The sequence below is a fragment of the Drosophila pseudoobscura genome, chromosome 2 (assembly GCF_009870125.1).
Source record: "Drosophila pseudoobscura strain MV-25-SWS-2005 chromosome 2, UCI_Dpse_MV25, whole genome shotgun sequence".
NCBI lineage: Eukaryota > Metazoa > Arthropoda > Insecta > Diptera > Drosophilidae > Drosophila > Drosophila pseudoobscura.
In genome coordinates, this window is record NC_046679.1 from 8,090,648 (window position 1) to 8,104,218 (window position 13,571).

General features: G+C 52.5%; 1 protein-coding gene across 8 annotated transcripts in view; it reads right to left on the reverse strand.

Annotated features, from left to right (window-relative positions):
• btsz (bitesize) overlaps nucleotides 1-13,571 on the reverse strand; it is a 51,729-nt gene that overhangs the window by 6,111 nt on the left and 32,047 nt on the right. For 3 of the 8 annotated variants that reach the window (XM_033376875.1, XM_002137173.4, XM_033376876.1), the window contains 4 exons: nucleotides 13,368-13,509; nucleotides 12,322-12,575; nucleotides 12,107-12,236; nucleotides 1,498-8,676 (listed from right to left, as the gene is read on the reverse strand). In XM_033376875.1, coding sequence (XP_033232766.1) covers nucleotides 1,498-8,676; nucleotides 12,107-12,236; nucleotides 12,322-12,575; nucleotides 13,368-13,509 — 7,705 coding nt within the window. The remainder of the gene's footprint in view (nucleotides 1-1,497; nucleotides 8,677-12,106; nucleotides 12,237-12,321; nucleotides 12,576-13,367; nucleotides 13,510-13,571) is intronic. The other 5 variants (XM_033376872.1, XM_033376874.1, XM_033376873.1 and 2 more) reach the window with 5 other exon arrangements.

The window sequence follows — 13,571 nt, forward strand, 5'->3', positions numbered from 1 at the left end:
GGGCAGCAACCAACCGAAAGACCGAAACTTTGGCTATTCGAGATGGCAGCGTGAGGGAATATTATTTGCATTCGTGACAAGGCCATGAAAGATCCAAGTATCCAAGTATCTAAGTATCTTAGAGATGGATTCTTGAACGCTCAACAATTACTGAAATAAAGCGAAAGCTCCTCGATTTCTCTTTTAGTTTTCTCTAATAATATATAATTATGGCAACGGCTAGATGAAAACTTCATCCAAAAACCATCAGCCATTAGTAGAATTTCCACAGTTTAAGAGATTGGAAATGGAAGAAATTACTAATAGTCGTATCTCCCCAGGTGTGCCCTCGGTTTGGGGACTTCCTCATCAGATAGACAACAGCACATGTGTGTGCATAGATCATTCAACCATCCCCTGGCCCCCATCTCTAGGGTTCAAAGCCCCGCCAGCGCCCAGTAGTGCGGGTTTTTGAGTTTCGAGTTCCATTGACCAGGGACTGTGTTGTGTGTAGTATAATTGTTGGCCGCAAAAGCGAAAACAACTTTTTTTTTTGGCTAAATATAATGAATAGAAAACAACAAGAGACGCCCCCGCCAAGCGGAACACAACTATAACCACTCCACAGGGACATATACACTCGCATAGCCACAGATACTTCTACTTGCCCCTCCACATCCACGTTGTTGACGACGCAACAGTGCGAAAATCGGTTTAGAAGCCGACTGGGGCTATGACTGATGGAGACGACTGGAGGAGAGCTCAATATGGATACAGTTAATTGACCTTGATTGGGTTTATTTTGGGGCAAAGCAGCTGTCGGCGGAACCAAATGTCTCTCTCTGTCTGTTTCTTGATTGAGTCTTTGAGTGTTTATCATCGCCATGCTGATGGCCTTTACTGGCGAATTCCTAGCAGAATTGGGAGCTTAAAGAGCTCGATGAGAGATCACATTCCCCGGAGGTCTATTAACAATGAAATTTCTAAGATATAAAGATACAAAGAATGCAAAAGATTATTCTTTCTCATGTAATACTTGAACAATGCTTAAAATCAGAGATGGGACTTTAGAAGCAGTCCGGCAGCAACAAAAGAAAAGCCCTAACCAACGGAAAGGTAGTCGAGTCAGGCACATGACATGTATGTTGTTTTTTCACTATTATCTTTAGCAGCTTTCGCTTCGTGCGTCCCAGTCTAGCATCAGTGCAGCAATGAATATTTCATCAGTATCCAAAGCCGTAACTGTCCCAGACCCATGGCACATGGTTATACCCTTCCCGTAGGATAGCTGATCCTTCACGTTCTTCTCCAAGTTACATCTCATTTCACGAATAACATATACCCTCTTTCTTGGAGAGTAGTTTTTCAGGAATTTTTTCATTAAGAACAAAGTAATTTCATAGCCAGATATTTGACCTGAGCAAACGCTCAGCCTGTGCGTGTGTCCCACCCCAAGGCTGAAGGTGGGGCACACCCACCCGCAGGATATTCAAAGGCAAACATTAAACAGGAACTCACCCGCTGACATGTTGAGACGTTTGCGCGCATCGCGCTTCGAGTACAGGAACTGGAAGCCCGCACCCAGCTTTTTGCTGCCAGAGCCAGCACTGGGGCCACCTCCAGCCCCTCCCATTCCTCCGGCGGCACTGCTGCTGCTGCTGTTGGCAGCCGCGGCCCGGGCTGCCAGTCCTGGCGAGCGATAGCGTGCACTCTTGGCGCTGCTGGAGGAACAGGAGGGTGTGTGGTTGAGGGCACTCTGCGACTTGGTCTTGGGCGTGCTGGTGATGGGCACCCCGGCCGCACCCACCGAGGAGGTGGGCAGCCGGGGCAGGGAGTTGGTGCTGGCCACTTGGCCGCCGCTGGTCAGGCTGCGCGGCAGGGTGGAGCGGGCGCCGCTGAATTGGCTCTGGGCGCCACCCTCATCGCTGGAGTCCGTCTCGTAGATGGCATCCGGGACGCTGGAGCGACGCACATCCTTGGTGGAGTCACCGCCAAGGGAGGAGCCTGCGGAGGAGAGCCACGGCTTGGCCGGAGAGGCCTCCAGCTGGTGATGGTGGGCGTCACCGCCGCCTATGCTGCCGCAGGAGCGGACGCGGTCCAGCTGCTCGCGGCTGAGGCTCTGTTGGTGCTGACTGAAGAGGAGGTCGCCTGCCGATCGGCGCTTTGCCACTGCCAAAGCGGACGCAGACGACGAGTTGTCCCTGTCCAGTTGACTCAGCTGACTGAGCCTCGTTCTGCTGTCGCCATTAGCCAGTAATGCCGACTCAAAACTGCCGCGCCACGAGAACCGCTCGTAGTCGCTGGCCACGCCGCACTCCTCCCCTGCGTTGTCTCCCGGTGCTCCTCCTCCAGATCCGGATCCTGGTGCCGATCCTGCCGCATGATGCACCCCAGATGGATGCGCATGGCCGTGCGTGTGGGGTCCGTCCAGGAGGAGGTCGTGGGATCTGCTGCGCAGCTTCAGCTGCTTGATGGGCATGGCCCGCAGCTGCTCCTCCACCTCGTCCTCCTCATCCTCAGTCGTCGTGGCCGAGATCTTGGCCTGGAGGCGCCGATGGTGACGCGCCTGTCCCTGGCCCGTGGCCGGCGATGGTGTGGGGGTTTCGTTGCCGCTGCTCACCTCGTGCATCAGGGCCACCAGACGGGTGCCGATGTGTTGCATCACCTTGGCAAAGAGCTGCGGCGAACGCTGCTCCGTGCTGCCCGTTGCCTCCTGATCCTGGTCCTCATCCTGCGCCTCCATCTCTGCGGACTCTGGTTGAGTCTCCGCTGCGGCGGCACCCACGGCCACCTTGCTGAAGGAGGCCACCAGCTTCTGGTAGACCAGGGCGGTGTCTCCGTGCAGACTCTGGACCTCGTCCAGCAGTCCTCCGTCGCCGCGGTCTCCCTCCTCGTCCACCTCGAACTTGTTGATGATCTGCTGGCAGCTGGCTGAGATCTGGGCCTTCAGGTGTCCCTTGCGCTCGCCGCCCTGCTCCAGATCGGAGCTGGTGTAGTCCGAGGAGTCGTACGAGTCCGACCAGGTGTCCTCGCTGCTCAGGTACTCCACGATCTCGCGCACCTGCTCGTCGTTGATGCCCGGCACGGTCTTCATGAGGCGCGTCAGTTCGTTCTCGAAGTAGGCCAATTGGGCGGGTCGCGTCTTGGCCAACTTCCGCTGGGAGCTGGGCGTTGTTGTGCCGGTGCCCGTGGGCGTGGGGGGCGTGGTGGGCTTGCTCTGCTGGGCATTGGCCGTGGCCACGATGAGCGTCTTGAAGAACTGCCGCATCTTGCTCATCATCAGGTTGGTCTCCTCGTCGGAGCTCCAGTTGTTGAAGCTGTCCTTCCGCACCAGATTCGAACTGGTCGTCACGGGAGGCAGTACTCTGGGCCGCTGGGAGGACACTCCGCTGGCCGACGCCGAGGTGCTTGGTAGCTCCATCTTCGCCAGACCGAGTGCCGGCGTCGGCTCTCGATCCTCGCTGATCTGTTCGAGGGCGGGTGTCGGAGATTTCGGGGGCTCACAGTCGGGCGCCTTCAGCAGGTCGTCGTTACTGCCCACGAATCCACTGTCGCGGCTGTGATGGTGCTGCTGTTTCTTGGCCTGGCCCTGGCCCTGGCTGGAGCTGCCACCCATCGATCCGGGCGTGGGCGTGCGGCACTCGGGGAGGGTCAGAGTCAGCGACAAAGCCTCCTCGTGCAGCTTCTTCTCGTCCAGAGAGTCGTGACGCTTGCGCAGTTGCTTCTTCCGCTTGATGGTGTCCGAGGAAGAGCCATCCGAGGCTCCGGCATTGGCCAGATGGATGACGGTGTCGTCGCATCCGGCCTCCGACTCGGAGGAATCCTCAACGGCAGTCGTCATCGTCGTGTTGGTGGGTGCATCCAGGGTGTCCGTCTCCGGCAGCAGAAGATTGTCCAGCGAAGAGTTGTGGCTGCGTGGCGTGCCCCGGGCTCGAACCAGGCGCTTCCTCCGCTGGCTGGGACTGGGATGGCCCTCGCTATCGCTGCCCACGCTGCCGCCGCTCTCGTCACTCTCCGCCTGCTTCTCGGCCCCGCTGAAGCCCATGAATCCGGACAGGAAGTACTTTTCCAGGCGGGACGAGGCCAGATCGGTGGCACTGTTGTGGCCCCCGTCCAGCAGCTGCTCCTCGTCGTGCGGCAGCGAGTCCAGGCCCTCGGAGCACTCCGAGCTCACCTCCGAGGCCGTGTCGTCGCCCCGCGTGTCTATGGAGCTCATCACCTTGCCGTCTCCCAGGCCAAAGAAGAAGTACTTCTCCAGCTCGGAGGCACTCAAGCGGTGATGGTGCTGCAGGGTGCGCTCACGGCGACGCTCGGCCAGATCCGAGATGGAGGCCACCTCGCTCTCCTCGCAGCTCTCCTCCACGATCGTGTGCAGCGTGAAATCGATGGCGGATCTGTTGTAGCCGCGCAGCTCCTCCTCCCTGTCCATGTAGGTGTGGCGCCTGTTCATGTCCCCATCCCCGTCGGCATCCTCGGAATCGGTGGCTGTGGGGGTCGTTGTGGCATTGCTTACATTCTCATCCTCGTCATCGTCCTCGTTTTCGTTTTCGTGCTGGCTCAGCTCTTCCACCCAGGAGTCGTCGTCGGCCAGGCCATCGTCCAGGCTGTTCTTCGGCGCCGTCTCGTTCAGGGAGTCCACGCTGTACGAGTCGCGCGATGATTCCCGATCCGATCCCTCAATGGCCCGAAATGAGTCACCGCCAAATGAGTTCTGGCCAAAGTTGCTGCTGCTTTCGTAATCGCTTCTGGCCTTCGTTTGTGTTTCGCTCGCTGCTGTTGCTGCACTTTCGTTATCTTTTGTGATCATGACCAGACTGCGATACTTGGCCGAAAGTGAATTCTTGGCAGAGGGACTGGCACTGCCCTCCACCTCCACGGGCGACGTTCTTGGGCTGGCCGTTGTCGGAGTATTCAGTGTATTCGGACTCGTGTGTGAGCCGAATATTCTGTCAAAATCGGAATCGCTGTCGTTTTCACAACTTTCGAACACACGCGGCGACGGCGACGGCATCGGCGGCGGCGGACCATTCACATTCACTACGTCACTGTCTTTTGTCTTGTGTGCTGCGAAAGCGTCATTATGGCCATTATCGTTGTTGCTTTTAGCAATACTATTATTATTGTTGTTGTTGTTGTTGGGGTACAACCGTGTGCGAGCGTACGGCTCCTCCTCGACCGCAACGTTTAACATTTCATGTTCGAATGACGAGCACAGCGACTTCGAAAGCGACTCCACTTCAACATCGAAACCAGCATGGCCCTGAGCAGCGGCAGCAACAGGTAGGTGAGAGCGAGAGAGCGAGCGCGAACGCGAACGTTCGGTACCGCTCTCTGGCGCTCGAGCACCAGCAAGTACCTGTTCAGGTGCGAGAGAGTTTTTTTTGCATGCTTCGGTGCATTCCTCCTCCTCCTCGGCCGCCGTCGCCTGCTCTGTGTGCACAGCTGTTCGTCGCTCTTCTCCGATTGCCTCTCCGGCCTTCTCTTCTGCCATGGCTGCCACCACTTTATTATCGTTGTTTGCTTTTACCTGCTTCTGGCTCTGCTGCCTCTGCCGCTGCTGCTGATGGCAGGTAAACCCGAGAGTAGCCGCTGCGGCTTCTTCGTTTACATTGTGTTTACCCTTCGCTTCGTTTGCGTTTTGTTCCGCTGCTTCTGCTTCTGCTTGTGCTTGTGCCTCTCTTTCGCTGCTTTCGTCATTAGAATTAACATTTACAATGATTTTCCGAGAATGGGAAGCGGGTGATGGTGAGGGTTCGGGTGCGGGTGGATTACCACCTGGCGATGACCAACAACCCTCTGGGCCGCACTCTTCGGGCTTCCCCTGGAGGGTGGCAGCCACAGCAGTGCCCATAGACGTGGAGGTGGAGACCAGGTGATCCTCATTGATTTCGGCCACGCCGCGTCGCAGTCGCTGCAGCTTCATTTCCAGCTGGGAGTTTTGCTTGTGCAGCTCCAGCAGCCGGTTGACATCGTTGGAGATGCTGTGCAGCTCCAGCTCCAAGTCGCAGCGCTCTGATTGCATCGGCTCCGCGTCTGGCAGAGATCGCATGCCGTGCAGCACCACGCCGTCGGCGTCGTCCGTCTGCCCGCCCACCACCACAATGCAGTTGGCAAGCTCATCGCTTGAGTTGGCAACGCGGCATCGTTCACTTTCATCATCGTCGTCGTCGTCGCTGGCGTAGGCATTGGCGTTGGCGTCACGTGCAGGTTGCTGTTGCTGTTGCTGTTGCTGCTGCACCTCCTCCTCCTCCCCACCCAGGGGTGCTGCCTCGCCCAGAGGCTTCACGTAGTTCAAGACAATGCCGCAATCTGTGCGCTCTGTGTCCGTATCATTGTCGGAGGAGTCCTCCAGATTGGCCTCCGATGAGGAGAGTGAATCCCCCTCCGTTGAGGAGCTGCGTCTGGCCCTGACCCGGAGTCCAGCCTGTCCCGGCTGGCGATTCACGATGAACACCTTGTTGAAACGTCGCCGTTTGGGCCGGCGATCGGCCACGGTACCCGTGTCATCCGAATCGCACGATTCCGAGCTGGAACTGGAGTTGGAGCTGGAATCGCTGCTGCTGCTGCTGTCGGTGGTGGTGCTGTGATGGTGCATCGGCTCCATCTCCATCTCTGGCTCCGGCTGTGGCTCCAGTTCCGCCTGCATTGCCACTGCCACATCGTAGCTGCGTTCCACCAGCTTGCGTGGGCTCTGTGCCGCCTGATCCTCGTCGGCGCTGCCGCTGCTGCTGCTGCTGGCCTCATCCGGACTGCTGGCCGCATAGCTTTCGCTCTGCAAGTGGCCCACTGCCCCGTGCGACTTGTGCTCCTCCTCGGACATGGTGGTGGCCCTCGCTCTGGCACTCGCACTCGCACTCGCCCTCGTACCCGCTATAAGTCGATTGGAGGACAAATTCTTGGCAATCGCTGTGGCACTGGGATTGGGATCTGCTGTTGCCTCCTCCTCTACTAGGTGCTCTCTAGGCGCGGCGGCAACAATCTCGGCATTTTCAGCATTTCCAACATTTTCGACTGCAAAACGAGTTATGGCCGAAGGAGCCGCTGCCGCTGCCGCAGCTCTAGTTGTTGCTGCCGCTGCTGCTGCTGCTGCCGTTGCTGGTACTTGATTTTTATGTATATTCGTTTCGTCTGCTGCTTCCACTTCTTCTTGGCTGTGGCTTTGGCTTTGGCTGTGGCTCTGGCTCTGACTGTGGCTCTGACTGTTGTTTCTGGCCAGGTAGGTTTCTGTTTCTGTTGTTGCCGTTTGGGCTTGTGTTTGCTCGGTTTCGCATAGATTTCGGCTGTGGTATTTGTGAGCGGTTGCCTCTGTAGCATTCCCCTTCAGCTGCTTATCACCAGCAACATGTGTCTGGGCCGCTCTGGGCTCTCCGCTGCCATTGCCGTCGCCGGTTTTATCATAGACATTACACAATCTCCCCCCAGTGGTGGGCGTTGCGTTGCTGTCGTCCGTTTCGCTGTCGTTGCTCGGACGTGGATGTGGATGTGGCTGTGATTCGACCGGTGGACGCGCTCTCTGATGCTCACTCGACGGAAGGCGCGACGATACTAAACTTGTTGGCTTTGAAGCAGTGCTGCTGCTGCTGCTGCTGCTAGCCATTTGGGGCTGTTGCTGCTGGTGCTGCTGCTGCTGTTGGCGCTGTTGCAACGAGTTGGCAGCCCGGGCTGCCGGGCAGAGACAGCCGGTCAGTGTCTCCAGGCTGCGTCCCGCCGCCGTCCCGTATCCCGACGTGGTCGAGGAAGACGACGAGGCAGTGGAGCACAGCGACTGCGTCATCAGGGAGCCCAGCGAGGCGCTCAGTTCCGGCGCCGAAGACTTGAAGCCGGCCAGGGCCGAAGACTTGAAACCGCCCAGTGCCGCTGCGGCCTGCCACAGTTGCTGCAGCGAGGCGGCCAGCGGGTCGTCCTGCTCCAGCAGCGGTCCTGCAGTGCCCGGATAGTCCAGCTGCCAGTTCTGGTAGGCGGACATGGGCACGGGTATGGGCACCGGCACCGGTATGGGCACATACTGCGGCTGTTGCGGCGGCGTTGGCGGGGATGGGGCGGAGGCACTGCAGCCGCAGCGACTCGGAGCATGATGATGGTGGTGATGGTGGCTCTTGAGGAACCGCGTCTTGATGCGCGTCTTCATGCTCATCGGGTGCGGGGGCGGCGGCACAGGGGGGGCTGTCTGATCGGAGCTCGTCTGGGAGCTGCTCTCCGTGTGCAGGAGAAGCTCCTCGTCCGTGCCCGTGTCGCTCTCCCGGATCCGGGGGCAGTAGGCGCGCAGCTGCTGGTGGCGTCGCTGCAGGAGCGGCGAATCACTGTCGCTGGAGCGGCGTCGTATACGTGGAGGCGGCGTGGGCGTGGCCGTGTAGGCAATCATCGTCGTGGTCGTCGTGGTGGAGGCTATCATGGACGGCTCAAAGTAATCCCAGTCGCAGTCCTCCACATTGCTCACGATGCTGTGGCAGTGGTGCGTCGAGCAGGAGGAGTCCGTGTCGTCCTCCTCCTCTTCTTCCTCCTCCTCGCGGCAGGACGACGACGAGTCCGAGTTGAGAAATACGAGCTTGAACTCGTCCGCTTCGACGCTGTACTGCGACTGCTGCTGCAGCAGGCCGTGCGATGTGCTGCACCTGTAATCGAGTTCCGACGACGACGACGTTTCCATGGCGTCCATGCCGCTGCTGGTGTCACCGGAAGCGGCCGGCAGCTGCAAGGCTGTAGTAGAGTAGGGTGGATTTTCGGGAGTTTCAGTTTCTGTTCCGTCTCAAACACTTTGAAGTTGACCAACACCAGCACCAACACCAACACAAATAGAAATACCCAATACACCGACAAAGAGTGACACAGAATACGGGTTACCATTCCCATTCCCATTCCCAGGTGGAAATACTGGTGCAGTGGGTGGCAGTTGCACTATGCTCAACAGTGCACCGCCACAGGCCAGAGTTAGTTACAGAGACAGACACGTGCGATGGACTACGAGTGGTGGTTAGTGGCAGCTTTACTTATGTCTAAAATGGGGTTAAGCATGGATGGTTTTTCTGTTAGTACACATTTTTCCAACCCCAACTGGAATATTGTTATCTACACCGGGAACGAGAGTGTGCTCAAAGTAGTTGTAGAATTTTATATAATTACTGAGCCACAGGCAATTGAACATCAGATAAACAAGCAACTTTCCCCCTCGTCTCTGATATGTGTAACTTAAGTTTCATTTACACCTTGGATAAAGCTTAAAGAGAAGTATGAATCAAACCAGAATCGATTCCCATTTGAAATTTAAACAACATAAAATATTGGTCAAATGTTAAAGATTGTTCCATTAAAGAAAAACAATTCGTTAACTCTTTAATCGAAAACATACATCTTTATATGTATTGATTCATTAAATATTATATCCCTTTCCTCTTGAAATTTCGAGATTTGTTCCTTCAAACGACTTTAAACTCCAGTCCTGAGAAGCAATCGCTGGAATGGATATAATCGACCCTAAATTTGTTCTGATTTCTATTACTGATAGGAAAAACCTAGATTCCAAACAATTTTTTTATTAATGGCATAGTAAATCACTTAAAATTCTTGATTACGTTTACCAGATAAGTTTTAACTACTCAATACTACTCAAAAGAACGTGTCTTTTAGCGTTTTACATTAACCAGATCTAGATACGTTTATTTAAAAAATATAAGAACTTTTTGTGGGTCTTTTATCTTGTTAGGAAATATCTAAAGCTTAAAAGTGTGAACTCAAATGAAATCTAAAACGATATGAGGCACGTATGTAGAAACGTAATTCCAAAATTTAAAGATAAAAACAACTCGTCGGCTATTCGCATATTCAACTAAAGTCTTGAATGCTGGAATGCAAATGTTGTACAAAAGAGTTTACTAGCAATCCGTACACCCAGAGAAAAAGCCCCTAAAATTGTAATATTTTACTTGGGATTTCCGAGAGTGGATATATTATAACTGAAGTGATTTCACTTGCATATTTGTTTAAAACATATTTCATATTTAAATAGAATATTTCATATATTTAAATTCAATAAAAAATAATTTCTAACAAATTATAGATCAAATTAAAAGTGTTTTATATTAAAAAAATCAAAGTGCATTTAAATATATTTCTAATAAATTTAATATCAAATATTTAATTGAAGGTGTTTTATGTTAAAATATAAATTGAAGTAAATTATATTTAATTTCACTATTTTTTGTATTTAAAATTTCGTTTTAACATGCCATTTTTCTTTCCGTGTTCCCCCTTATAAAATACTCTGCCATAAGGAACTGCCAATGATTGGCAAAATAGTTGTCAAAATTAGGCGGAATTTGAAATAGGAATGCACTTATGGGCCCATGCCAGATATCCATAGCCCATCGGCACAATTTGACTGCCACTTAAATCAATCAAATTCCAATAAGGTCTGTAACAAGTTGCAGAATCCTTGTGATGGATTGTGATTGTTTGCCACAAGGACTACGACTGAGCTGAACGGGGAGGGGGACTAGCACACATTTGCCAAAAAGCTTTTAAAGTTTCCAACGTCATGTCCTACCCCCCACCCCCCCATACATTGTGCCTGCGCAAACAAAAACTGCACAAGCCAGTGCTTGTGCATGCACGCTGTGCCGATCGCTGCCAGCCGCAAAGCAAATATTTAAACTGTGCCTCCCCTGAAACGGAACTGAACAGAACAAAACAGAGCCCTTTCCTTGCTCTCGAAAATTTCTCTCGTTCCCGCTTGAAGGGAGAGATGATAGGGATAGGACGAGGTCGCTGGAGAGGACTGTTAGGCATTCACAAAACCCACACGGACACAAAAGGTGCGCGAGATAAGATTAACGGTACAGTACAGTTTTGACAGTCGTGGGGCCGAAAAGGCTTTGGTTTGTCCGTGGGCGAGACGACAGCCCGAGCCCACGGACTGGGCCCGGGCCTCTATTCGTTTCGCTGACGTCGTCATTGGCGTATGTTTGGCTGACACTGACGGCGGTCACAGGCAAGACACTGTCTGACTCCCACAAAAGCGCCAAATTGAAACATAACAAAAGGCGGCAACCCCAGCCCCAACCGCAGCATCCCCAAAGCAAATTCCCAAAAATCCTCTCATCGCTCTCGACGCCTGGCCGGGCTGCCTGGTGGAGTGCGTGTGGGCGAGAGAATCGAATCGATATATGAATTGCCAGAAAAAATTATCCCACCAGCCGATGGCACAGTTTTTGTATGTTTTTTTTTTGTTTATTTCTGCCCTTGTGTGCCAAATCTTTTGAACCGCGCCATCACGGGTCTTAAATTTGTTTGCGGCTTGTGGCTATGTCGCTGATTGCTTTAAAGAAATTCCCAGCTAGAGACAAGATGGAGGGCCCGATGCGAAACCAGATGCGAAAATGTGTTGCATACTTTGGGGAGCGCCTCGAAAAAGAGCAAAAAGTATGGCATACTTCTAGGCTGCGCCCACCCAAAGAAGCCAACTAATGGGCGAGGCATGCGAAGGGTCTCGACGGCAAAGTTCTTGTCAAGTTTTAAAGAGGGAAGTCGTACGAGTCTTTAGTATTTTAAGTAAAGGAGAGGAAAGTAGAAAGTAGGGTATCAAATGACTATTAAAAACAGAGAAGGGGAAATTATGTATATACACTCTCGTTCATGTTATCAGAGAAAATAGGTTAACAATTGCCCTCAGTATTAGTTTTATTTATATATGTACATCAATTATGTGCAGATCCAATGAATAACAGTACGATTGAATGATTATTAACGAACAATGTTGAGTAGTGGCTCAAGGGTACATTCATTCGTGGTTTGTCTTGTGCTTAAATAGCTCTATTTCCCTTTCTATTTCCCAAGGGCAGTGCGAAGCATCCTCAAGGAGGAGTTCGTTGCGAGGGCACGACAATGACAGCCGAGTCAAGTGCCATCCACCTTCAGGGCTCAGTGGAGGAGCTTAATTAATTGAGCGAAATTAGACGAAAAATGAAACCCTTCACAAAGAGTTTGTTAGTCAGCGGCCCACCCTCCGCATCAGCATGAGCATCAGCATTACCATCACCAAGTTAATTACGCTCCCAAGCACACAGACCAGGGTTAATACATATACATGGTTACATGGATACATGGATACATGGAGAGGGCTATTAGTACTAACCTTCCTCGGCGGCCTTCTCCTTCTCCTTTTCCTGGCGGCGCTGCAGGACCACTTTCTTGAAGACAACGGCCGCGGCCTCCACTGCATTCTGCAGCTCCTGTTCGCCCAGTTTGCTGGTATGGGCGGCGCCCTAATTGAAACAGGATAGACGGGGAAAGTTTCCCAGTTAAGCCTACTTGGGTCCACCAGCTCTCTTTGATGCAGGAGATACTCACCGATGGGGCGTTTGCGTCGCTGGCTTCTGTGATGGCCGAGGACTCGAGGGATTTGCCGTTGGCCGGCTGTTCCGTGCCCGTCCCCGTCCCCGAACCGGTCTCCGGCTGGGGCGGAGACTGAGGCTGAGGTTTCTCCTCGGCGCTAGCTACTGTGGCGACAGGAGGAATTTCTGTTTTTTTCAGACGCATGGCTAAATCAGAGTTTCTATGCATAAGCTGTTGATGGAAGGAGTAAATGTGCTGGGGCGTGCTACCTGTGGGGTGGTTAATCGGGGAAGGGGTGCAAAGCATTTATCAATCGGGTGCCGGAACAAGCTGCTGCTACAAAAGGTTCTACCAGAGACCGCAACAAATCATTATCAATAGCTGTGTACTGTACACTCTATAAAGCAAGCAAAAACTACTGGAATTCGTTAATATTATTCATTGTACATATTGATTCTAGTTCGAGTTGATGGATATGATGGAGATGAAATGGATGGGATCGGAAAGAGCTGATTGTGGGTCAGATATATAGACCATTCTTTGGCCTCTAGGACGTGGGTAAATGAATATATTCTTTGACTCGAGGTTGTCTTTTGGCTTTCCTTTTTAATATATGTTGAAAAGCGCTCCAATATTGTACTTTGTTTTGCTTATTTGTTTTCTCTAATGATAGATTATTGCATAGAATATATATCAGAACATGTGTTACTCGTGATTATTTGTATATATTTGATATTTATCTTACTATATCTAGTATATATATGAGAATGAAACTAAAACTTTAGTGCAAGCTACATGGATTGATTGTTAAATGTCAATCCTTGTTTAAGGGAACTACGAAATATCCGCTAGGATAGTAAATACTACAAAATGAATAATTTGTACATGAAGTATGATGGTTTTTTTTTAGTTTTTTTTACTACGAATCGAATGTGCTGGACCATGAAAATATGCATGTAAATCATATAGAAATCATTGCGGTCTCTGGGGTTGTTCTACAGATGCGTGAGAGCTACTGAGAACTGAGAAGCTGAAGCAGAAGCTGAAGCTACGTGACTCACCGTCCTCTGCCTCGCCGATGCCCGTGCGGCTGTTGCGGCGCCGTGGCTGGGGTATCTTCGAGGTGCCACGCGACTTGTCCAGAATGTCGGCCAGCGGTCGGGGGCTGGGTATCTTTGAGGTTTCCAACTTCTTTGGTGGCTGCTGCGATGACAAAAGCGGGCGGGTTAGGTGGCTGGATGATGTGCGGGAGAGCCCCACGGGAG